The following is a 27,126-nucleotide window of genomic DNA, read 5'->3' as shown; positions in this document are numbered from 1 at the left end:
TAAGTTGATGATCCCTTCTCAGAATCTTCAATGGGAAGAAGGGATTCATGCACAAAACTCTACACTAAATCCCTAACAATACTGAATTTTTCTGCTGTCAGTTCTAAAAATATAATGAGATTTTTGTATAAACTTCTATTTTATTTGAAATATTTAATGACTTTCTTTTGGTCTTTTCTCAGATATCTCCTAATATACACTGTAAAGAAACTGAAGAGACATCTCAGCTTTCCTAATTCCTAAACCAAAGCTTGATTTGCTGAAATGGAATACTCTTCAGATATGAATTTGAAAGCCATAAAAAACAGAGGAGAGAGCAAGAAGGGTAAAAATTTGTTAGTACAAATGAAATTGCATGAAAATATAACTTTATTGATGCCAACAACTTCAGGCAGTTTAGAGGACACTAGTTTACAGTGAGACAGAGAACACCATGTATCCCTGTGTGGGTGTTTAGTTCTCCCAGGAAAAATGTGCTGTGTTGATCTTAGGCCTACAGCACCCAGTAGAACAAACTCCTCTCCATAATGTTCCCTTGGGGTATATATATACCCCATAAGTGTCATAGCCAAGTGCATCTGACTGACTCATAACATGAAGTTGATCAACAAACTCAAGGAAAACACTTAAATTCTTTGCTCAGTTTTAAACCATCAGGCAAGATAGAGGATCTTACTTTGGGTGACTTTCAAATACTGACCTTCTAGGGGCCAAGAAGAGTGTGCTCTTCTGAGGCCATTAGAGGCAATAATTCTGGATGCAGGTCCTTCAGGTCTTTTGTCTCCTAGAAATAAATAGTTTTCAAAAATCAATAAAGGGGACATGATCTGTTAGTCCACTAGATGATAAAAATGTCAATTATTCCCATAAGTTCATAGTACAAAGAGGGTTGGTAGAGACAGCAGCCACCACCCACCACATAGTAATTATAAGATATAAAAGTCATTGTTATTAGATAAATCCGTGAAATGGTGAAGAGCAAGGGCTGAGGTCTGGGGAGCAGGGGTTTCCAATCTGGTACCATTTTGTATCCATTGAGTCTCTGACTCTTGGGGAACAGGCTTACAGAGGTGTGTCTCCCACTGGGGCTGGGTATGGATCTCTGCCCGGCTCTTGCTCCTAAGGTGACTCTCTCCTCCACAGTAGGTGACACAGCAGCGACAGGCTGCAGAAGGCTTTCCTCTGTGCTTGGACATCATGCCTGAGGCTGGAGAGGTACCTGCAGCCCTCCCTGAGCTCTGGAGTTCTGGAGGTTCTTTCAAACGGCTCCTTCTCCTTTGAACGTGGTCCATACTGATGTCAGACAGAGAAGAACAGCTCTCATTCCAGCCAGAGCTGGCACTCAGACTTCTCAGAGGAAGAGCCAACCGCAATGCTTTCCAGAATTTAGAGCCAGCATGTTTGGATTTTTCTCCCTTCCAGCTCACAAAAGACACAGACTCTTTGAGCTGCAGGATGCCTGGGTGTGGATGCTCAAGGGGACGGTACTCAACCACAATGAGCTTGGTGGCAATGGAGTTCTGGCACATGACACCCAGTTTAAATTCCAGCATGCTGATGCTCTTTTCTGTCACATAGTCTGGGCTCAGGACAACAATCATCCTTCGGCTCCTCTGAATGAAGTCAAAAACTGCTTCCACTGTATCTACAGGAAAATGGAAAGATAGGGCAAGGCCTAGTGAAAACTTATATAAGTTTCGGTTCATCATTTTTTCTCATACAAAGGGAAGGCAATGAATAAACCCTTCAAAGAGGTTCAGAGGATAAATTAATTACCTCTGAAATTAGCTAATTTCAGCTCTGTAAATGATTTCTTGGGTTGAAATATTCTTCCTTATCTATTTTATATGGTGGTACTAGATCAACATTTTTAAATATTTGGAATGTTTTGCAACTATTGTGATCTCACTGTTCTTGCTTCTCATATCTAGACTAAACAACTTCAAGACTTCTATCTTATTACCCATATGACATGGTATCAAGTCTCTTACCTACTTCTATCATTTTCATGTACATAATATTGTTTATATATGTGTTTCTTAAAAGTAGTATCCTGAACAAGACTGAACACAATGTTCCAGATGTAGTCTGATCAGCAAAGAGCAATAGGGAACTACCATCATCTAAGATTTACACAATAATATTCCTTAATACTTAAAAGTTTTGGACAGAACATCAGATAGTTTACACTATTGACCTTTTTGTCAACCTAAAGTCCTTTTTTTCGTGTGTGTGTGTGTGTGCCAAGATATGGTTTAACAATAAATTAAAGGGCAAAATACATTGACAGTGGGTAAGAATCAGTCAATTAGTTAAGACTTCTGGCAAAGCATCAATTCTAATAGTTACTGAGGTGAAAGTGGACAGATCCCAATGGGAAAGCTCTTGAGATAAATACACTGCTTAACTCACTGTTAGATTTAAGAGCTTAAAGAATGCTATTTTCTGAAGGAAAATAATTTCAAACATATAAATGACAGCCATTGACAACTCTGAATACAGGTGCTGCAGACACACCCTTAGGTTGACTACCATACTTTTGGGGTCAGAGGTGAAATAGTGACCTAGAGACTTTTCAGCCTGTGGAGACAAGCTGAAAGCTTGCAGGGAAACTCATCACTATTAATTTGACAAGCAGGGAGGAGCTGTGTCTTTACCAGATTAGTTCTTTCCAATTAGTGAATTTAACATGATTTTGAAGGGAAATTGTAAGAACAATTTTAAGAACTTCTAATTAGTTTTATCAAGATAGCAGAGTGTTTTAGAGAGTTCTTATTTTAATCTTCAGTACCCATGTGAGTATTCGTGCATGTTTTATAAACTCCTTTGTTGTGTCTAGTCTGTTCAAAATCTTATGTAGCTGCCTTTCATAAACCTGAGGTTGTGAGAGTAGGAAGTCTACTGCTCCTTCTGTCTCATGATAGATACAATATACCTTTAAAATGACATGGATAGTTTTTCATAACAAGGAACTTGTGGACTCAAATTGTATGTGTGTGTTTTACTTCAAAATAGCCACTGGGGATACCACTGTTGAAAACAAAACAGTGTCCTAGATCCTCTAAAAAACTATTGGTATTTTACCTGGATTAGCATTTGAGAGAGGGCAATGCTAAATTAACAGATATGTGTGGTGAAATTCCAGACTTTGAGGAATGAATGTAGGGGATGTCTCTCAGGTGGGGGTTCTTTACAAAGTACTTTGGAAGAAGCTGTACCCTTTATGAAATATTTTAACACCTTACATATTGTCAGAACTTTATATCTGAGGTTGAAATTTATTATAATTTTAATACTTAAGAGTATTTGGAGAGGAAGTTGTAAATTACATCTTCCTTCTGTCTGACTCAAAAAAAAAAAAAGAGGTGTGGCTATAGAATGATGAGACCATTTTCTTTTGTTATACTAAATTGGTTTTCAACTCACATTTTCTGGTTAAGAATTCTTCAAGGCAGAATACTCCTGCCTTTAAAATTCAAAGCCTCTCTGAAATCCTCCTACAGTTAAACTAGGGCTGCAATTTTCTTTGTCTAGCTTACTGGTGTGTGAAAGAGCAGCAAGCCTCCCTTTCCCTCCCTCCATCCCTCATCTTTAGTTTCTAGCTCTCTCTCTATTAAAACTTGAAGTGTGGTAAAAGAAAAAAAAAGGGGGATGGGGGTGGACACCTAATTTGGAAGGTAGATATGAATTCAAATATTTGTCTCTCCATTTATCTGTTTTTTATCTTAATATATTTGTCTGAATTTATCCATCTATGAAATACATATGAGAGAAAATTTGGAAGATTGTTAAACAAATTAGAGATACCTAAATGTAAATGTATAGCAAACACAATATTAAAATAAAGTATGGACTAACATTGATTGAATCTTAATCAGTTTTTGATGGCAACTTCATAATATGTGAATTTATGAATCATAAATTTTAAAAATTCTGTCTATTCAGTTTAAAATGTGTGGATAAAAAAAAATTGTTGAAACATTCTTTAGCCCATTGCTGAAAATACTTCAGAGAAATAAGAAAGACTAGTTGTTGAATATGTCTCTTCTATCATATTGTGACTTTACTGGTATCAAAGGCCTCGTGACATCAGTGAATGACTAAAGAAAGTACCTTGAGCATTTTAACAAGGTCAGTAATAGCCAGGTAAACAACATAGCCAAACTACTGACACTGAAACTGTTGTTATTGAAACTAACTAGTCACCACTATGTTCTAGAAGGTAATTTAATATGTTCAGACTTGGAAGAAACTTCAGACTCATCACCACTTATCCAATGTGGAAAGTCCATATACAAAATCTTAGTAAGATTCATCTAATCTCTGTACTGCTCTAGTAATGAGGGCCTAATATCTTCAAAGATAATGAAATACAATATTGTTCAACTCTGATTTAAAGTTATTTTCTAATTGAGTAGAAATCTATTCTCTATATAATCCCTATCCATTGATCCTAAGTCTTCCCTTTGGTGATGGCCTTGAAAGTAAAAAGAAATTTCAGTAGGAAAATTTTTACTAATCTAACCAGTTCAGTTATAGAGACTCAATAAATATTCTTAAAAGAAGTGAATAGAAAAAAACTTGCCCTGGTTGGTGTGGTTCAGTGGGTTGAGCGCCAGCCTGTACACTGAAAGATCTCAAGTTCAATTCCCAGTCAGTGAACATGCCTGGGTTCCCAGCCAGGTCCCCAGTTGGGGGCATACAAGAGGCAACCAATGGATGTTTCTCTCACACATCGATGTCTCTCTCCCTCTCTTTCTCCTTCCCTTCCCCTCTCTCTAAAAAATAAATAAATAAATAGAATTTTAAAATAAGAAAAAAAAAAAAAAGGCTTTCCTGTCATTATAAACTTAATATTGACCTGAAAAGAAAATGAATACTCAAATATTTATCTGATTTATTTTAAATTTGTGATAGGAATGTATTTTTGATTAATCTATGCAAATTATCATTTGTTAACTAAAAGCAGGGTATTAATTGATCTCATTCCAAAGCAAGTCGCTTGGGTTGCATTAAAGCCTATACAAGGTAAGAGATTCCTGTAAGCTACCCACATTCCAGGTTGAACAAAAAGGAACAGACTGTGTCTTTGTTTCAAAAGAACTCTCTCTCTCTCCCCTTCTCTCTCCATCTTTGCCTCTTTTTGTCTCTCTATCTAAACACACACATACACACCCTTGGTATACTACAGCAATCCATTTTACTTAAGTAACTCTTACTCACATGTAAAGAAAATGTTCTTGAGATGAAGTTCCCATTTTTCTCATATTTTTCTCAGGAAACTAGTATGACATACCATTTTTATATATATCTTTCCTTTTATCCTCATTTCTTATGGCCAAACATGAAAATAAAGACATAAAACACATGCACAAAATTCAAAGCTGAAAATAAATGGTTTATTTAAAAAATAAATTTACAAATCAAGTGAAAAATCAAAAATACAAGTTTATGAAGAAAGTAAAATGATAACCTTAAAATATTAAAGAAAGAAAATGGATGAGTAACAGTAGAATGATATTTTTGTTCCCAATACAATGTAATGGTTTTTTTATTGGAATCCTAGGGAATCATCTACATTATAATACAGAATAAAATTAAATAACTTTTATATGATTGTGTAATTAGACACTATATATCACAGTTCTTTGTTAGCTTGGGTGTAGAAGGTCTTTATATCATATATCTCAAACTATTAAGATTTTTTTTATTTTTAACTTCAGAGATTTTTTTTTTAATATTAAAGAGCATTTTCTTTCTGCTCTCTAATTATGTTTCTCCATCTCTCAAAAATATTTTGTATTAGGCATCTTCTGGGACATAAAACAAACAAAATATCTTGAAAAAATTTTTTCTTAAAATGACATATCATGTAGATTTGAGATGTACTAGGTTTTAGCATTTGGAAAAATTCAGTACCAAAGACAAGAACATAAATAGGGGGAAAAATGTCAAGAAGCTTCTAGGGACATCCAACAGCACTTGGGATAAATATGGAATCTAAAAGTGCAAAAAAATAATGCTGTATTGGCAAGAGAATGGACCCTTGGTGATGGGATTGCACCCCATTTACCTAAAGCTGATACAAGAATTTGATACATAAAGATTATGTCCAGTTAGGTTTCCTCTGGTCTTATGAGTAAAGGATTGTTAGGAGAAGTAACTGTGGTTTGTAACAAGAATAAGCATTAATGAGGCTAAAAATGTTAGATCCAAGAAAAACTTCCAGAACAGTTTTATAGTCAAGAATTCATTATATTCAATTTAAAATGATCAATGATCCTCTATAAAGGAATGATATATTATGTACTTTAATACTGCTGAAGGACTTTTAAATGTAAGAATTTTAGAATTCCTTAACATATTAGAGGATAAGGGTGTCATTAAATTATGAGTTACAGTGTTTCGTAGGATACTCAGGCTCATTTATAGGCACTTTATAACTCAACAGTCTGAATAGAGATTTCTCCAGTGGTTGAGCACTGAGATTCACATAGCTTAGTTTTTAATTGTGTGTGTCCAAAACTAATTGGACACACACAATTGTGTGAGTCAACTAATGCCAGAGGACTGGCTACTGCTTAGCAGTGACTGTGGAAACTCCATGCACAACAGATCCCAGGTCAACTGTAGCAGCAGTAAATTATACAATTTTAGGGAAGGCATGAACTAACAAAAACTAACTCTCTGTGATTTGTGAACTCACAAATAATATTAATGTGTACAAAACACTGACACAAAAGCATTACAGTAAAAACATAATTCAAAGACTGGACAAGAGTTTCAGTGGCTTGTAATACTGTATTAGTGACTATTTAAAGTCATATGCATGTATATATGCGTGTGTATATGTATATACACACAAATATAATTTAACTATGTATATATGTGTATATATACATATATAATTCATGTATATCTATACATAATATAAACACATATATAATTTTTATACACATACATACACACATATATATGATACATATTTATCACTCTGTAAACTGTGGACTTAGTTTTCACTTTTCAAAATCTTAAAAACAGTGAAATTTTAGTAAAAACAAACCAAAATAAGTTACATTGACAACTCTCCAGCTGACCTGTTTGGAGTGAGTGTATTAACTGTAGCAGTGAATAACATGAAAAATACTAGAGGTTCAGTTAATTCTCTTAGAATATTAATGCTAAAAGCAGCTCTTAAACTCACTGAGCCTAACTTCAACACTTTACAATGGGGGACAGAAAAAAATGAGGAGAAATCACGTTACTAATATTTACATTAGTAAGATTGAGACGAAAAGGAAAATAGGCAAACACCCTGTTCTGCTCTTCTCTCATAAGCCAGGAAATGCCCTAAAGGTATTATTTCACTCTATTAGCACCATTAGAGAAGTTTCTTATTACACTGAACTAAGTGTGGAGCCACCTGTAAATTCTGAGTGACTGATACAAGAAAGTTACAGTAGAGAGGGAAGACAAAATAATAAGTATGGGTCAACCTATAGATGCTCAAAAGTTTACTATAATAAAAACACCATATTTTTCAACTTGACAAACATGACCTCAATTACCTGAGATATAGGGCATAGTGGGTATAGGAGAAAATGCAGGTAAGTCCTTTAAATCAATTATAAGGAACATTTTCAGAATACTGCTCTGTATCATCTAAGTGGGTGTCAGTCTTGCTGTGACGGAGTGTCGTAGGTACAGCAGAATGAGCCAAAGAGCTCATTATCCTCAGCTAAAGTAAATTTAGACCCTGATTATCATTTTAATGGATGAGTAGTAACAAAAGAAAAAGAAAACTATACTTAGAAACTCAAACCATGTTTACAGATGTGTTATCTTTAAGGAGTCTTTCAATACAGAGTCAAAGGCTGCCCTATAATATTAAAATGAGAGAGAGAGAGAGAGAGAGAGAGAGAGAGAGAACAAGAGAATAGAGAATAGAGACATGTAAGAACAGGGATAGAAGATGAAGAAGAAAAATTTGTATCAACCAAGTCTTTGCCTGCAAAGAACATAGTGACATCAGAGATCAGAGACTGATGACAGACTGGTGGCGCAATCATTCTAAATCTTAGTATTGCCTGAGGAAACAGAACAGCTAGTCACACAGTCACCCTGAATTTATCCCTATGGGAAGGCTTCCATGGAATTGTTTTCTGTCCATGAAATCATAAGTTGGGTATAAAGAAGGAGGAACTCTTTCTTCCTGGAGTACCCTTGGATCTGTTTACCCCTTTCATTGTTCCTTTCACACATTTTTCAAGGATGAATAGGAGAGACCCTGCTCGCCACTGCTAGACCACCTGGAACTTTTCTTCACGGGCATGGCCACCTGAAGCTGCTTCCAGAACCTGCCCTGTGGATATTTGGATTTCTCCCCTTTCCATTTAATGACCGTGAGCACCGTCTTAGCCCTCTTCAGTTCTTTCACCTTCATCTCCTTCACAGCTTTGTACTGCACTAAAATGACGTTGATGTTTCCCTGAGAGGCCATGTTTTCTAGGCCAGCCTTGAGCTCCAGGAGGGCTTGGGTTCCCTGGAGCACGTAGTTGGGGCTTAGGACAACCAGGAGGCGTCTGCTTTTCTGAATGAAGCTCAAGGTCTCATCTGTGACAACTGGGAAAGAAAACACCAGGGGGATTAGTGTTGGCCAAGAACTCCCCAGAAGTATGGGGTTTGAGGAGCAAATGCTGGAACTTAAGGTATTAGCCTGAGAGGTGAGGTGAAACTTTTGACCAAGAATACCTTGAACAATTTAATCTTCAAGTCCTTTCACTCAGTTCACTAAACACCACTCTCTTCAGGAAGAATAGTTACTACATGCATATGTTCCAACCTAAAAATAATTCCACACAGGACTGAAACCAAAATATGCTTCCACGACACTGGCTCTCAAAAGCATTATTTAGGACATTAAGGAGGTCGTATTGAAAGAAATTTCTTCAAACCGTGTGGCATGTTGTGTCCCATCCAAAGCAGCTCCTGAGCCATTTCTCCCCAAAGATGCCCATTTATCAACTTTGTAGGACCAGTGAGCATTCATTAATATATATATTATAGAATCAAAATAATAGAAATATATTTTTCACAAATACAGAACAGCAAGAGCAAGAATCTTCATTTTTTGAATGTCCCTCGCTATTGCTAGACACCTCCCAACTAGAATGTCATTGAAATGGGAACTTAAAAACCATCTAGCCAACTAAATAGCATTTTGGCTGGCATCACATTCTCAGCTCAGCTTTCTATTCTGATCTCTGCTCAGGAAGCTAAATTAATCCTTGGATCTTTTTCCTTAAACTCCAACCATGATGATGAAGCCATGTGTTTCGGCAGCTGCTGGCTGATCTGTCTGCCTTCACCACCAGACAAATGCTTTCTTCAGGTCAGAAAAGAAGAAAGAATAAGGGAAATGAAAATGCACCTTAATGTTATTCTGTTGTCAAGGGCTTTGATTAGTTGCTGTCAGAAAATTCTTGGGAATAATCCATCTTGAGGTTGCTTATCAGAGACTGTTCAGATAGGAGCCAAATCCAGGAAATACACTAGTGTTGTGGAAAGCTATTTCATGACTTACCATACTCTCCTAAGCTATCATTTTGCTCCTTAATCTTCACAGATACAGAGGCAGTGGGGGAAAACTTTCAATTAAAATAGAATGTGCAGCCTGGAGCAGAATCCAGAAATAAGTAAATATCTATTCCAAGCAGTGTTGTTGGGAGCTGACTGTGTGTAAGCATGGGAAGAGACCCAGAGACAAAGAGGGCCTAGTAAGTACAGCAGGGAGAACTTGAAAGATCGCAAGGCTCCAACATCAAAGCAGAATGCAAGAGTAATTCTGTGGAACTTGAATTCTTCAAAGACCTATCAACTTCTATTGGAGGGTCTTATATTTTTGTTATGCTATAAATCATTATTTAATTTCCCACAATAGATAAATATTTGTTAACTAGCTGCATAAATGAACAAATGGATGAATAAATGATTTAGGATTTTAAGTCTTAAAATGAGTGGAATTTATCCTTTAACTATATAATCAAGCCATCATTTCCTGGCAAAATTATACTGAAGGTGATATCCACTGCAGAGCACAAGCAAGATGGACTTCTGGGTGATGACTGGGGAGATGCCTGATCCAGCTAGTTCAACATGAGAATAAACAATTAAGTCTATGTTGCATTAGAATTAAATTGAAGCTTTTACAATTATCCATATAGTATTTAAAAAAAAACAAAAACATGTGAACTGATTAGTGATTAATGTAAAAAATATTTTAGGGGAAGAAAATTAGTTTGTTGTGCTGAAGATTAGAAACACCACATACATTTTAAAAGTATGATGATTAACAGTGGGTTTAGGAATGCTATTATGTATTTATAAAACAGATTCAAATAGGCCATCACCTTATATATGACAGTATGGACCTGAAAATTAGAAATGCACTTTTATGTTAAAACATTCAGCAATTCTAGGTTCTTTCTTTTTAATCTACTGTTCAGTAGAATGTACTGGACTTTGTAAATTTTTAAACTATATCTCAAGCGTATAAGCTGATAGAAAGAAAGAAACTGACCCAAGAGGAAGGAGAATTTGAGTAGTGTTAATTTGCTAGCAAAGAAAAGTGAGGAAAAAGAAATAAGCAAATGCCAAAAGGAAATATTCTAACTATTATTAGTGAGTAACATAAAGAAAAATTTCATGCATTCTTCTGCAACTCATTTTTAGTAAAATTGAGTATGCCTCATCTTTGTAAAAAAAGTTTTGTTTAAACTCAGGTTTTGTAGAAAAATTTCTTGGCAAATTAATGTAGATGAGCTAACCCTTCTAAAAATCTAAATGTTGAGTAAAGAGAGTGGTTAAAGCTATGGCATTTTATAGAGCTCTAATCCACTGTGCATCCAAACTTTTCTGAATGTGAGTTTTTAAAGCTTACAAGGGAAAATATTTTATATTATACTATAAACTATATTTGAATAGTCTACATCTCACAATGTAATTTTATTCCTAGAGAGTCTCTGTCTGTTACATCAAATAATTGGGCATTAAATGTCCAAAGATGCCGACATAGAGCTGTGCCATGATTTTCATCCATGGTTCAAAGCTAATGATCTCTTTTTGCCTTTCAAGATAGCATCATTTGTAGTCATCTGAAATACCTACTTCCCCCAGGCAGACTGTCTCGGTCAAAGATGCACAGCTTGTACCCAAATTCATTCTCCAAAACTCCACGGAGTGTCAGTAATACAAATTCTTCTTCTTCAGCATTCCTTGCATAGGATACATAAATATCATATTCCTTCCCATCTAGAAAAAAGGAACACAGATCCAATGAAAGTTAGGAAAGTTTCTCAACAGTATTGCATATTTTTCTTGGTTCACAGATGGGCTCTTAGTCCACTGAGCCAGCTCTACCTGGGCTTACATATTTTTCTTAATCAAACCTTTTCAAGTTAAACACTCTTTATTTTTTACATGGATGGATTATCTGACAGATTTCAGTGTGATTTCCCATTTGTGACAGGCAAAATGGTCTGCAGGCAAAATGAGTTTTAAGGTGTAATCACAAATTTTATCTGCTTTGTCTTCTACTCTCATCTCACTGAGTTCAGTTTCTATGGTGGAGAATAAGTGAGATTTGGTTAATTCAACTATGGATTAACAGAATCAGGAAGCAAATAATCAACAATAAGTGCTGGTAATTAATACCATGCAGAATATGTCTACCATCTTATTATGTCACTCATTAATATATTACAATTATAAATTGAACAAACCTTTTAGAAATGGCCAAATTTATACCTGAAAATAACTAATTAAAAAAATATATGTATAGTCAATAAACCAACTTTTCCAAAGTTGCCTAATTATTTAAATTATCTCTCATTAAAAAACATGGGTTCTTTGTGTCTCTTCCAGAAACTAACTGAATGAGAATCTTTATGGGATGGGTATAAGAATCTACATATTTAAATGTTCCATTCTTGTCACCAGGAAATTACACACTAGAACCAAGCTTCTTAAATTTTAATGAGTGCACAAACAACTTAGGAATGTTGTTTAAATACAGATTCTAATTCAAAATAAGGGTTTGGCTTAAGATTCTGCTTTTAATGAATTCCTGTGTGATTCTAATGCTTCTGATACATGGGCCACCCTGAGTACACAGAGTGAGGACCTGTGCTGTTCAGGACAGCAGCCACGGCCACAAGTGGCTGTTGAGCACTTGAAACGCAGCTAATATGAACTGAAATACACTGTAAGGACAATACATACTGAATTTTGAAGAGTTTTAATACCAAAAATAAGACTAAAATATCTTTATTAACTTAATATTAACTATAAGCTAAAATGTTAGTATTTTAACATATTAAGTTAAAAAGATACATTATACAATTTTTCACTTTCTTTTTGGACAGTGCCAATCTAGATTAAATTCCATATTGAAAAAAGAAATGTGTTAGAAATATTTCCATAGTAAGGGCTAAAACAAAAGGTAGTCTGATTAAATCTTCCAGTAAATTGAGATTTTATTGAACCAACACGTTTTCTAAAGATGACAATTGAGGAAATTTACATCGAACTTCCATTACTCACCTAAAATGGTTTCGTCTGTTCCAAAATGTGCTCGGTAAAACAGAACCATCTCCAGCCAGTAAACATGGTAAACGACAATGAGAATCACCACCAGCAGGACTGTGACCCCAAAACCACATGCCAGCTCCACTGTGTATCTTGGAACTATCACTGGAATAAACCACAAAGTAACAAGTGATTTCCACATGGTGACTAGAATGACCCATCGCCCTGCAAATAACTGGATAAACAAAGCAGCTGAGTCATGACCTGATTTATATGTATGGACAAGCAGAGATAACATGGTAGGAGTTAGGCACTATGTTTTAACACTAGATGTGTAATATTTATCTTTTGGTTCCCAGTAACTGGCACAAAAGGCATTTTTAACTATTAAATTATTTGAATAGACTTTGATGATATACAAATTAAAACAAAATCTTAACGTTGGGAAGGATTTAGAAGTGTCTCTAATTCAATTTATGATCTAATTCCTGACTCTTCTCAAAAATATTTTTGAAAAGTATAATTTCATCCTTTGCTTTTTCCTTCTCTTGGGATAGAATCTCTACTACTACCTGTTGGTAGTTTTAATTGTTGGAGCAATTAAATGGAGCAAAATTTTAATGTGTCTTCTTTCATTAATCTTTAAAATTTTTTTTATTGTATTTTTTCTCCATTGCCATTTAGTCCTCTTATACACCCATCCCCCCCCAAACAATCACCACAATGTTACCCATGTTGATGAGTCCTTTTTACTTTTTGCTCAACACCTCTACACCTTCTCTCCCCCCAACCCCCAGCTGTCATCCTGCTCTCCATCTATGAGTCTGTCTCTATTTTGCTTGTCAGTTCAGTTTCTTCATTGGATTCCACATATGAGTGAAATCATACGGTATTTATCTTTTTCTGACTGGATTATTTCACTTAATATAATGTTTTCCAGGTCCATCTATACTGTCACAAAGTGTAAAACTTTATTTTCCTTTTTCATGGCCAAGTAGTATTCCATTGTGTAAATGTCCCATAGTTGTTTTATTCACTCATCTCCTGATGGACACTTGGGCTGTTTCCATCCTTTGGTGATTATAAATAATGCTACAATGAACACAGGAGTGCTTATGTTATTTCAAATTAGTGTTTTGGGTTCCTTCAGATATATTCCCAGCAGTGGGATCGCTGGGACAAAAGGCAGATCCACTTTTAATTTTTCTGAGGTATCTCCATACAGTTTTCCACAGTGTCTTCACCAGTCTGCATTCCCACCAATGGTGCACTAGGGTTCCCCTTTCTTCACACCCTCACCAGCACTTGTTGTTTTGTTAATTTATTGATGATAGACATTCTGACAGGTGTGAGGTGCTATCTCACTGTGGTTTAACTTGCACTTCTTTGATTAGTGACATTGAGCATCTTTGCATATGTCTGTTGGACATCTGTATGTCCTCTTTGGAGAAGTGTCTGTTCAGGTCCTTTGCCCACTCTTTAATTATTTTGTTGTGCTGAGTTTTATAAGTTCTTCATAAATTCTTTATAAATTTTGGATAGTAACCCTTTATCAGATGTTTCAGTGAATATGTTCTCCCATTCTGTGGGTTGTCTTTTTGTTTTGTTGATGTTTTATTTTGCTCTGCAAAATCATTTTAGTTTGATGCAGTCCCATTTGTTTATTTTTTCTTTTGTTTCCTTTGCCTGGAGAGATATATCTGATAAAAATTGTTATAAGCAATGTCCAAGATTTTGCTACCTACATTTTCTTCAAGAATTTTTATGATTTCATGCCTAACATTTAAGTCCTTGATCCATTTTGAATTTATTCTTGTGTGTGGTGTAAGAAGGTGGTCTAGTTTCATTTTTCTCCATGTATCTGTCCAATTTTCCCAACACCATTTATTGAATAAACTGTCTTTAGCCCGTTGTATGTACTTGTTTCCTCTGTGGAATATTGTCTATAAAGGTGTGGGTTTGTTTCTGGGTTCTCTATTCTGTCCCATTGATCTATATGTCTGTTTTTATGCCAATACTATGTTGTTTTGATGACTATGGCCTTATAGTATTGTTTCATATTAGATAGTGTGATTCTTCCAACTTTGTTTTTTTTTCTCAGGATCGCTGTTGTATGTGGTACCTTTTGTGGTTCCATATAAATTTTTGAAATATTTGTTTTAGTTTCCTTAAATATGTAATTGGGATATTGATAGGAATTGTGTTGGCTCTGTAGATTGCTTTGGGTAGAACAAACATTTTAATGATGTTAATTCTTCCTATTCATGAACACAGTATATATTTATATTTATTTGTATCTTCTTCAATTTATTTCTTCAGTGTCTTATAATTTTCTGAGAACAGGTCTTTTACATACTTGGTTAGGTTTATTCCTAAGTGTTTTATTCCATTAGTTTTAATTTTGTCCTCCTTCCAATGCCATATGGAATAAATTTAATTCCCTTCCTTTTATATTTCGAAATAGGCCTAAAATTTTTATTTTCATTGGGGAGAAACTGAGTGCACTCACCAAATGCTCAGTGTGTGTGACTCTGAAAGTTATCTTTTAGGACTATAGCTCTAGGATATCCATTCCAAAAACTGACATGGAATATCCAGGTATTGGCAAATTTTATTATATTGTAATTTGTATACAGGCCTGTGTTTCCACTCTCTCTCAGTTCCCACTAAGCTATATATTTACAGTCTTTTATGTAGAATCTATGTCTTCTTCATGCATCCTATTCCTAGAACATCTAGGATCTAAATGACTATTTCTAGATATAACTCTGTATAATTCTGTGATATTTTTAAAGTTTTTTATTTATTGAATTTTAGAGAGAGAGGAGGAAAGTGAGGGTGAGAGAGAGAGAAACATGACTTGTTGTTCCACCCATTTATGCATTTATTGGTTGATTCTTGTATGTGCCATTACTGGGAATCAATCCCACAACTTTTCATATCATGATGATGCTCCAACCAAATAAGCTACCCAGCCAGAGCCACTTCTGAGATATTTTTTAAAAAATCTAATACTATGCTATGTACCAGAAGCTTCACTTGGTTGCTTTATTAGCTTGATAATGAAGCATAGGAGTTTGAAGAAGGAACAGAATACCTACAGGATCAGAAGCATGAGTGGCTTAAATTATGTACTAGTTAATTTGACAATTATGTGTTGACATCTACTATTTGCTAGAAGCTCTTGGGATTACAATGGTAAATAAGAAAGAAAAGGTCTCTGCCCTCCTAGGGCTAATGTAGTAATGCAGAAAAAAAATAAATAGAAAAAATAATTTTATTTTAAAATTTTATTTATTCTATTTTTAGAGAAAGGGTAAGGGGAAAGAGAAAGAGGGAGAGAAACATCTATGTTTGGTTGCCTCTCATGCACCCCCAACTGGGGACCTGGCCTGCAACCCAGGCATGTGCTCTGACAGGGAATCAAACTAGTGACCCTTTGGTTTGAAGGCTGGTGCTCAATACACTGAGCCACATCAGCCAGTGCAGGACAGTTACTTTTAGATAGTGATCATTGCTATGAATAAAATAAGTCAGGGTAATGTGATAAAGATGACTGAGTGGTGGGGTTGGGCAAGAGAGTTATATTAAGTAGGATAGTGAGATTAGGCATCTTTGAGTACATGTACATTGTAAGTGGTGTTTGCTGAGACAAGACATAGGAGAATTTTGTTCACAGCTAAAATTATTGAGGCTCCCTGACTCCAAATTCAGAGATCTTTGCACAACATTACCATGAAGTTTAATTAGTGGTCATATACTAGTGGAAAATTCCCTTTTAAAATAGGTATCTATCCTAAGGGGGAAATGGTAAGCAGCCTGGAGCTCATCCTGAAGTTCTCTAATTAAAGAGCAAATTATAGTTTTGAGTTCATTTTCCTACACTCAAGTTACTAGTCCTGCTGCATATAGAGCCTGGGATTCAGCAGGGAAGAATTATTATCAAGTACTTTTGTATGCGGTCCATGAATAATGGTGCTTTAAAATAAGAAAACTTCATTATAAATTGCCAGACACTATGTCAGTGCGGTTGTTGAGAATTTACTAAGCTCAATTTGGGTATCTGGCATTAAAATTGCTGTGGCCTTGGTATTTCTGAGTACGTGTTATGTTAACAGCACACTCGGGTCATTCCCACTATCATCTTCATTATTTGCTCAGTTATTTTGGCTCCCTCTGGGTAGACATGTTATAATAGGGAGGAAAACAGAGGTCAGTGGATGCAATTACCTGAAATGGATTTTTAAAAATATCAATTGATATCTTGCTTAATGATCAAGAGATCAATAACCCTCATAAATTTCCCTCTGCCACATTCATTTTACTCCTGCCTATTTTATTTTGAGTGGGGCTTTTAAATTTTGTTTTGTGTCATATGATTACATGTGTCATATTTACAGATTGTGTTTTGTGGGGCCATCCTGATGATATCAGGAAGTTCCTAATGCTATTTAACTAACTGAACTGTTAAGATAAATAATCTACAAGCCTAAATAACTATGCAACTTAAATCACATGCTGAAAGTGTTCTAAGAAAGCTTTCATATTAAGTGTGCTTTCTTGCAGGGATAGGCTGACCCTTGGCCCAGTTTCTGTCTGCCTCAGCTGGAACATCTAATGTTTTGGCATAAAGATTTTACTCTGATGCAATTCCAGACCAAAGGTTTCCAATCAGGAAGAAGTGATGCATTTTGATCAGATTGGACTCCTCAACTGCTTCTCTCTTTGGTTTCACTGATAATCTGTTTCAGGATGTAGCCAAATTCAGCCACTTGTTCTGTTGTTACTCCCTGAATCAGAATTCCTACCATCTCTCTTGCATTTCTACAGTAATGAAGAGCTTCAAAGCCCAAATTTTTAGCTAACTACTCTTGGTGAAAGCGGCCTAATAGCTTAGCTCTGGTCTTCTTCCATGTTTCAAGTTATGGGTCTACACACTTGTTTCTTCTTGGAAACCTCAGTTATTTTCATCGTCTTCATTGTTAGAGCTGGGGCCTTGCTGTCCCATTGGATCTCACAACCAAAATGCCCGTTGCTTGGACTGCCAAGCATTCTCTCCTTATTCTTTGCTAAATTGCTGGAACTTCTCAATAATTTTTAGAGCTGTGGTGATGACTATTTTCCTGAACTACAAAGAAAATGCTTTATTTAAATGATAGTAACCCCCCAAAATTATGACTAAATTGATCTGCAGATTTGTTTGCTATCAATAGTGTGTTAACCCTTGACCATTTTAGTCCTCAATATCTTGCCTTAGAGGAGTGATTGATACTGGAGTAGCCTGCTCTCCATTGTTATCTAAAATAACTGGTAGTGCAGAAGTGTGATCTGCGAGAGAAAGGGCACAAAGAAAAGGTAAGCCCCAAATCAGCCTGGCTAATTGTCTAGAGGCACTTTTGGGACAGGAGCACAGAAAGGGGGACCAAAAGTACATTAGTCACACTGAGCTCAGGAGACAGAAAGTTGAGTTCAGGACTGTTGAACATATAGGACTAAGTACTGAAGAAAATAAAACTATGTAGAAACAGAGCTTTAGAATCCATACGTTTGGAAAACTACAAAGCTTTGCATATTAAGGACGGCACCTTTATAAGGCCAAGCAAAGAATAGTTACAGTGAAAGAAGAATGACCAGGGAAGAAAAAACTACTAGAGAGCTATGAACTGAAAAATTCTAGGAGTACATTTAGGGACAGGAGACATTTGAGTTAAGACCCCTCAGAGTGAAGAAACTTAGCTCCTCAAGTATAAAGTAGAACCCCCAGTTGGGTTAATGTCTTAGAATTAGCTTCAGTTCTGCATCAGAGAGGTTATTTTAGCCTTATCTAGCAATGATAAGCAAGATGCTTCAGGAGAAAAAAAAAAAGGTTTTCTGTAAATTTACTGACTGCCATAATAACAAAACTTAACACTCACAAAATTCAGACACTCAATAATATAATATCCATAATGTCCAATATAGATTTAGGAAAAAAACCTAGGCAGAAGCAAAAAAAAAGAAAAAAGACCTACAATGAGAAAACATTTTAGCTAATAAAAACAGAGTTGACAATGATGATGGGATCTGAAGACAAATGCTTTAAACTGAGTATGGTATAACAATAGAGGTCTTGTGCACAGAGTGAGCACTTGCGGTCTCCCCACCCACCCCTCCTTCAGTGCTACACCCAGAATCCTGCTGGCTTGCCTACCCGTCGTCGTCGTCGTCGTCGGCAGCCGTTCATCTCGAGAGACGATGGCGTAGCTTCTCGAGAGTCTATCTGCACCGCCGAGAATGGCTGTGCAGTCCGACTCGGGAGTGACAATCCCTGCCACACTTGTTACAGGTGAAGGCAGATGGCCGTTGTTGCTGCTGTTGACGCTGCTTCCGCCTCGATCTTTTCTGGACCGCCTCCTCGTTGCGCGCAGCCTCCGCGCGTGACGTACCTTGCCTGACCGCGAGCCTCCAGGCTAGGCGGTCGTCTGCTTGAACTTCCCATGTGTTGAGATTGATGGAGCGTTGTGTCATGTCCTTTTTGCAGATGTCTTTGAACCGCAGTTTTGGGCGCCCTGTCATCCTCTTGCCTTCTGCTAGCTCGCCGTAGAGGAGGTCTTTGGGGATACGGCCTGCATCCATTCTTTTGACATGGCCGAGCCACCTGAGGCGTCTCTCGCTAAGAACTGCATGCAAACTGCTCATATTGGCTCGCTTCAGCACCTCGGTGTTGGGGACCTTATCCTGCCAGGCGACATGCAGGACGCGTCGCAGGCACCTCATGTGGAAGCTGTTGAGTTTCCTTTCGTGCCTTGCGTAGGTGGTCCACGTCTCGCTGCCATAGAGGAGAGTGCTGAGTACGCAGGCTTGGTAGATGCGCAGTCTGGTTTTCTCAGTGAGGCTGGAATTGTTCCACGCTCGCCGGTTCAGTCTGGCCATAACTGTGGCTGCCCTGGCGATTCTCCGGTTGACCTCCAGGTCGACTGACAGAGAGCTCGAGATGGTGGACCCGAGGTAAGTGAAGTCGTTGACAACCTCCAGGGTGTATCCGTCGATGGTGATGCATGGGGGAGTTCCCGTGCCTTGAGCCATAACGTTCATCTTCGTCAGGCTGATGGCTAGTCCGAACTCCTTGCATGCGTGGGAAAGGCAAGTGACTAGCTGCTGGAGTCCCTCTTCGGAGTGTGATGTCAAAGCTGCGTCGTCAGCGAAGAGCATCTCACGGATGAGCACCTCTTTGACTTTGGTCTTGGCTCGTAGGCGGGCCAGGTTGTAGAGCTTGCCATCGGATCTGGTGTGAATGAAGACACCCTCGCTGCAGTCCTTAAAGGCGTATTGGAGGAGCATGGAGAAGATTCCTACCCACCATGGGCAATAAGGAAGCAGCCTTTGATGATGCAGTAGAAGAACAAGTGATCAACAAAATGTACAAAAAATAGAAAAAGAACACCTTTTTCTTTATGATTTGGATCTGATGACCCATACTCTGGAGTGGCCCAGCCTAACTACACAGTGGCTTCCAGAAGGGAAAGATTTCAGCATTCACCAACTTGTCCTGGGGACACACACATCGAATGAACAAAACCACCTTGTGACAGCCAGTGAGCAACTCCCTACCAATGACGCTCAGTTTGATGCTTCACACTACAACAGTGAGAAGGAGAATTTGGAGGTTTTGTCCCTGTTAGTGGAACAAATTGAAATAAAAATCAAGGTCAACCATGAAGGAGAAGTAACAGGGCATGTTATATACCTCAGAACCCTTGCATCATTGCAACAAAGACTTTATCCAGTGGTGTTCTTGTCTTTGACTATACAAAACATCCTCCTAAACCAGGTCCTTCTGGAGAGTGCAATGCAGACTTGCGTCTCCATGGACATTGGAAGGAAGGCTGTGGGCCTTCTTGGAACCCAAACCTCAGTGGGCACTTACTTAGTGCTTCAGAAGACCACACCATCTGCCTGCAGGACCTCACTGCTCTTCCAAAGGAAGGAAGAGTTGTGGCTGCTAAGACCACCTTCACAGGGAGATACTTCCTGGAATCTGTTTGGGTCAGTTGCTGATGATCAGAAACTTATGATCTGGGATGCTCATTCAAACAATACTTCCAAACCAAGCCACTCAGTCAATGCTCACACTGCTGAAGTGAACTGCCTTTCTTTGCCACAGGGTCATCTGATAAGACTGCTGCCTTGTAGGAGCTGAGAAATCTGAAACTTAAGATGCATTATTTTGAATCACATAAGGATGAAATATTCCAGGTTCAGTGGTCACCTCATAATGAGACTATTTTGGCTTTCAGTGGTACTGAAGCCATGGGATTTAAGTAAAATTGGAGAGGAACAATCCCTGGAAGATGCAGATGGGCCACCGAATTTATTGTTTCTACATGATGGTCACACTTCTAAGAAACCTGATATCTTATGGAGTACCAGTGAACCTTGGGGGCTCTGCTCTTTGTCAGAAGACAATTGCATGCAAGTGTGACAGTAGAGAACATTAATAACGATGAAGACACTTTCGGCCAAGATGGAGGCATAGACTGACACGCTCTGTCTCCCTCTACGACTAAGAAGGATTACAACTACTGCAAAACTAAAAATAATAAGAAGTTCCTGAAAATAAAGCTACATGGAAGTCCAACGTATGAAGTCATAAACAAGTGGTGCTCGCCCGGATGGGTAGGAAGTGCGAACCCGTGTCTGAGAAAGATCGAACTGTGCTGGAGGTGGCAGCTGCAGCAGCGAACAGCAGGACCCGGAAAGCAGACACCTGTATCTGGGGGAAGGAGAGAAGCACCTGGGAGCCGGCCCAATTGTAGACCAGGTCCGTTGGCTCGCTATTCCAATGCTGGGGAAGGCAGACCCCATTGGGTGACGGCCCTGTTCCTCAGTGGAGAGTAACAGCAGGAATCCATCTTGGACCCCCGCCCCCACACAAAGCGCCACAGTGTGGTGAGAAAGGTTGCCAGGTTGTGACGAGCACACAGGGCTCCGCCCAATATAGCGTAGGAGGTGTGACAGCACCCCACACAAGAAGGAAAGATAAACAAAATGGTCAGAATGGCAGAATTAATGATTGAAATACCAATCACACAGCTAACGAAAAAACAAATAAAAGCCTTGTCCGATGAACAAATAGCGAATCTTTCCGAGGCTCAGTTCAGAGCTATAGTCATAAGGCAGCTTACAGACCTAACAGCGGGGCTGAATCAAGACAGGGAAGGAATGAAGGCTAGTCCTGCTGAAATGAACAAAAATACATACAAGACAAGTGGTGAGGAAGGGAAAGCCATGGATCAAATTAACAAATCGGAACATAGGGAGGGAACAGTCAACCCGTGCAGAAAGAGCAAACAAAAAGTGAGAAATATGATGAGAAGCTCAGAAACCTCTGGGACAGCTATAAGCGATCAAACATTCGAATTATCGGATTGCCAGAGAGGGTGAAGAAGAACTAGAAATTGAAAAATTATGTGAAAAAATAATGTAGCAGAACTTCCCTAACTTGGGGAAGGAAAAAGACTTACAGGTCCAGGAAGCACAGAGAGTTCCATATAGGCTGGACCCAGGGAGAACCACACCAAGACACATTACCATCAAAATGTCAAAAATTAAGGATAAAGAGAGAATCTTAAAAGCAGCAAGAGAAAAGAGAAGAATTATGTACAAAGGGGTCCCAATTAGACTATCAGCGGATTTTTCAAAGGAGACTTTATAGGCAAGAAGGGACTGGCAAGAAATATTCAAAGTAATGAAAATCAAAAACCTACAACCACGATTACTCTATACAGTGAAGCTGTCATTCAGAATAGAAGGGCAGAGAAAGTGTTTCCAGGACAAAGTAAAACTGAAGGAGTTCATCAGATCCAAACCACTGTTATACAAGATGTTAAAGGGACTGGTTTAGAAGAAGGAGGATCAAAAATATGAACATTAAAATGAAAACTGTATCACAACAACCAACAGCAGAAGCTAGGGAATCGAAACAAAGGCCAACTAAGTAGGCAACGAGAGGGGAAAAAGAATTATAGGTACAGGGAACATATTGGGGGGAGGTCAGCGGGGAGGGAGAAGGGGGAAAGGGAGGAAGATAGTACAGGAATTAAGAAGCATAGTAGGAGGGAGTGGAGTAGACAGGAAGATGTTGAGAAGAACTATATGCACAACCAATGGGCATGGACTAAGGGGGGGGGCAACTGGAGGGAGGGGGGAGCAGGGGGGAAAGAAATTGGGACAATTGTAACAGTATAATCAATAAAAAGAAAAAAATAATGATTAAGACCCTGAAGGAAGCATGGATCAAGAAGGACAGGTGTCTTAGATACATTTGTACTTCTTGTGATTTTAGACACCTCTTTTTCCCCCTCTCAACCCTGATATTGATCTAACACTGGTTTTAAGACACAGATTTTGTTCAGCTATCCCTCTATAATAGGTACCATCAACAATGCTATTATCCTAAACTGAAGATGTTTTCTAAATATTAACGGGGAGGGGGGATATCAGCAAAGGTATAGACTTATATTTAAATTGTATTCAGAAATTTTTTGGAACAAAGATCTAAAGTAGTCATTGAAAAGGGAATATTAGGTGTGGTTATTTTATTCTTTCTTCTTATGCTATATCCCCAAGTTATTCAGACTCATTTAAGTAAAGGCTAGAAATAAGGAAGGAATAGAGCCAAGTGAAGTAGGTGTCTGAGCCATGAAGTGTAAGTCCTGCAAGATGTTTTTATTCAGGAATTAGGGGAGATACAAGTGATATAAATTCCTACTCTAAACTCTTGGCATCTAACTTTCCAGGATGTACATTTTCCTAGGTAGACCCAGTTTCTTAAGTCAAAATTACGTGTTTCTCTTTCCCCATATATTTTTGCTTGTCAATGTATTTCCTGAGCTGTTTTCATATTATTTTTCTTTCTGTAAAATTGAAAAACAAAAACAAAAAACTTGGGACTATCAAGTATGTTTTTACTTGACAGGTGGACTGTCAGTTAAGTTGAGACGAGTGAATTGATTATGAGTTGTTGGGTTTTTTTTTTGTTTTTGTTTTTTTTTTTTCATAGTTAGTCCTTGACCACTAGTTTAATACTATCTCTGTTTTGGGTGACCTGTTTCACCAGCAGGCCTGTTATTCTCCATGATTAGCTGTATAAGTGCTTATAATGGAATAAATTACTTTTCTACATAAAAAGTAAATAAAAATAAAATGAATATTATAAATATGCTTGTTGATTTTTTTAAAAAGACCATGAGTATTACAATGGCAAGTAGGGAATATCGATATAGATATTTGGATAAAGAAATGAAAATTTAAAAACTGAAAAATAAAAATTTCAAATGAAAAATGCTGCAGATTAGACATCAAAAAAGAAACAGTGAACAATAGAAACTATCCTAAATGAAACATAGAGGGGGAAAAAAGAATGAAATAAAAATAATGAGAACCTCAGTGAACTGTGGTACAACACTAAGCACTCTATCCTAAATTTAATTGAAGTACTAGAAGGACGAGCAAACTGTATTTGAAAAAACAATGGCTACATTTTTTCCAAGTTAAATTAAAAAATAAACTCTCCAAACCATGAAGATTAAAGAACTCTAAATAAGACACATAAAAATAAAACACCTCAAAAGATATCATAATTCTGAAAATCGATGAAGAATAGAAAATCTGTCTTAATAGATGCTATTTGTCACTTTACATTCCTGATGCCATTCATACTAAACCATGTAGAGCATGCCCTTTTGTGAAAGGGAAGCTACTCAACTCAGTCTGGTGGATAGACTTCTGCATCACTCCTAGATTCAACATTAGTTTAATTGATTACATTGATCTTTTCCACCTGACAATGTTATTATTTTATGTCAGCCTCCGTAATTGTTTCCCAAAACACATGTTTCTAAAGACAAGTCCCACAAAATGTTCCGTACTTAGAGAATTTGGAGTCCAATATATTTGAAAAAATCCTGCCTACTGTATTCCAACCTGCTGCAGATAGTCATACCAAATGTTAATATGCTATGGATGCTAAGGGTCCCTGAACTAAAGTAATTTGATTGATTTTGTTTAACCTAGACTTTAATGATACTTATTTGACCATACAAGCCTTTATCAAATAACACCTATGAAAATCTTGTGGAAATAATAATAAGGGCTAACACTGATTATTCATTTTACATATATGTATATATGCCAGTAATGGTGCTGAGTACTTTAAAACAACCTTATAAGGTAATGGTATTATTTTGCCGACTTTAAAAATAAAGAAATTGAAGCTCAGAGAGGTGAAGTGTCTCTTCTAAGAGCTGGGATGCATAAAAAGCAGGATTTGAACATAGGCCACCTGAGTCTAGAGTCTTAGCAGTGTTCTTAGGAAAAAAACTTTGGGAAACACTTTTATAACATGTAGTTGAGTAGTTTCTCTTTACATTGACTTCTGAATGAACAAAGGCAATTAACTATCCAGAACCAATCTAATAAGACTTCCTAAAAGGCATATACACTTTTGACTTTTGCTCTTTGCTTTCTAAATTGTAATAAAGATGTTAAGACGAAGCCTGTTATTTCATCAGCTTTTAAAAAGGTTTAAATTCCATTGAAAAATGTAACAATTATGAATTAGCTTTAAAAAACTTTTGATATAACTATTTTAGGCACTATCTGACATCAGGATCTGAAATAATTCTGAATGACTGGCCTGCATGTGTAATAAATCATCATTATCTTTCTCCAGATTACTGGAAAACATTCTGAAGGGATTAACTGTTTGGTATTCTGAGAGAACCAAAAATAATTTCAGACATAGTCTGTTTCAGAAGCAACAGGTCACACAAGAAAGCCACATCATTTTTATTTATTGTAGAAACATATAGTAATATCAATATAGAAATCATTTTACATCATTTTAATCACAGTTTAAACAATTTTTGTTTTTGCAGTTGTGGATAATGGTATATTGTAAACTTGGTTGAATACTGATACATAGTGTTTAAAGTGATCATTTTAAAATTATATTTTTGAGAGTAAATATTTTTACATTTTAATTACTTGCATACAATTAGATGGTTGCTATTTAAAATATTTCATTACTAAAGTTAATGCTAGGATTATGGATTGGTGCATAATTCTCTGCTATTTATTCAGGAAAATTTTTAAAAATATTAAGTCGTATGGTATGATCATTTTTATGATTTGAACTCTGCCAGCAATTATTTCTAAAGGGGTCTTTACAATTCACTAACAATATGTGACTGTTTTATTATATCCTTGGTAGCTTTAAATATTTTCTGTATTTTTCAATTTCATGACTTATGTATATAGATATGAAATTATGCCTCATCACCATCATGGATTTTTTAGCAACATTTAGGCACAATTATTAAAACTATTTTTAGTATAATTGTAAAGATGGAAACTTTTCCTCAAGATTTTTCATTCAACTTTGATTATTCATTACTATGTGGCAAATGTTGTGCTAAGTGCTGGAGCCCATGTTCTCATTTTCTCCTCTTTTTCTTCATCACTACAATGTTATGTTGGATTTCCCAGTTTCATCCACCTAATCCATGCATACATTACCTTTCTGTTTCACTGTGGCTTGCTGGTCAACCTTCCCTTTTGCATTTCTAGCATGACAGACATAGTTGCGTTTGAGATCTTCAGCAGTAACTTTCTTGATGATTAGAATCTGAATTCTTGTTTCATCTTCTAATTTATTGTAACTTATACTAGAAATAGGGGGAAGAAAATTAGAACATTAGTGAGACTCAAGGGCTATGTACTGTGTGTGACTCAGTCAAGCAACCAGGTAGCCTGTAGGTGAGGGCAGAGAATGGCACTAAACTGTGTTGCCTTGTAAGCCAATGGTTACCAAAGGAGAATAGCTTCTGGATTCCAATACTATTGTTTACCATCTATACTGTACGCAAACCTAATACCTGGATCAAATCCCGGTAATGGCATCATACTATAGATATAGATCTTTCTAACTCTCTTCAAACAAAATGTCTCCTTCCCTCAAACTTCTGAGGCAGGATGATATATTGGTTTAGAGAGTAACTTCTGAGGCCAGATCCATTTGGGTTTTGATCCAGGCTCTGCCACTTACTGGCTGTATTTTTTTGACACAGTAACTAATCTTTCTGTGTCTTGCAATCCTCATTTGAAAAAGAGGAAAGTGGCAATGCCTAAACAGTGCATCACATGTATTAATTTACTCAAGAATACTGAGGATTGAGTATGTTGATGTTTAAGTATTAGAACAATACTTAATAAGTTTTCATATTATTTATATAGCCTAATAATATCCCTCACTAATAGTTGATGTATTCCAGGGATTCCCAAAGCTTGGATTTTGAAAGCAAGTAGACTATTTCAGTCAAAATACTAAAATCTCATGTAAAATCCTAACATATAAGAAGAAGAAATTTCTCAAAGTAAATAAACTTTGTGAAAATAAATACATCTAAATCTCAGCAACTCAGAGATCAAATGCTTTGGGCCCAAGAATCAAGATTTAAAATTCCTTTAAACCACTTTACTCAAAAAGTAAAAAAAAAAAAC

At 36.9% G+C, this 27,126-nt stretch overlaps 1 protein-coding gene and 1 pseudogene across 5 annotated transcripts in view; one reads left to right on the top strand and one right to left on the bottom strand.

Annotated features, from left to right (window-relative positions):
- Nucleotides 1-381: 381 nt before the first annotated feature.
- The window catches only part of IL1RAP (interleukin 1 receptor accessory protein), a 144,185-nt gene continuing 117,440 nt past the window's right edge, over nt 382-27,126 (bottom strand). For 4 of the 5 annotated variants that reach the window (XM_090275350.1, XM_090275358.1, XM_090275369.1 and 1 more), the window contains 4 exons: nt 26,143-26,291; nt 12,601-12,750; nt 11,167-11,310; nt 382-1,645 (listed from right to left, as the gene is read on the bottom strand). In XM_090275350.1, the coding sequence (XP_090131476.1) occupies nt 927-1,645; nt 11,167-11,310; nt 12,601-12,750; nt 26,143-26,291 (1,162 nt within the window). In that variant the 3' untranslated portion in view covers nt 382-926. Of the gene's footprint in view, nt 1,646-7,900; nt 8,623-11,166; nt 11,311-12,600; nt 12,751-26,142; nt 26,292-27,126 lie in introns of those variants that run through there. The other variant, XM_090275375.1, reaches the window with a different exon arrangement.
- Nucleotides 19,926-21,046, top strand: LOC150021085 (histone-binding protein RBBP4 pseudogene; annotated as a pseudogene).

Source organism: Furipterus horrens, unplaced genomic scaffold, assembly GCF_987537825.1.
Source record: "Furipterus horrens unplaced genomic scaffold, mFurHor1.1.pri manual_scaffold_1, whole genome shotgun sequence".
NCBI lineage: Eukaryota > Metazoa > Chordata > Mammalia > Chiroptera > Furipteridae > Furipterus > Furipterus horrens.
Note: the sequence above shows the minus strand (reverse complement) of the source record. Positions and strands in the feature narration are given on the sequence as shown.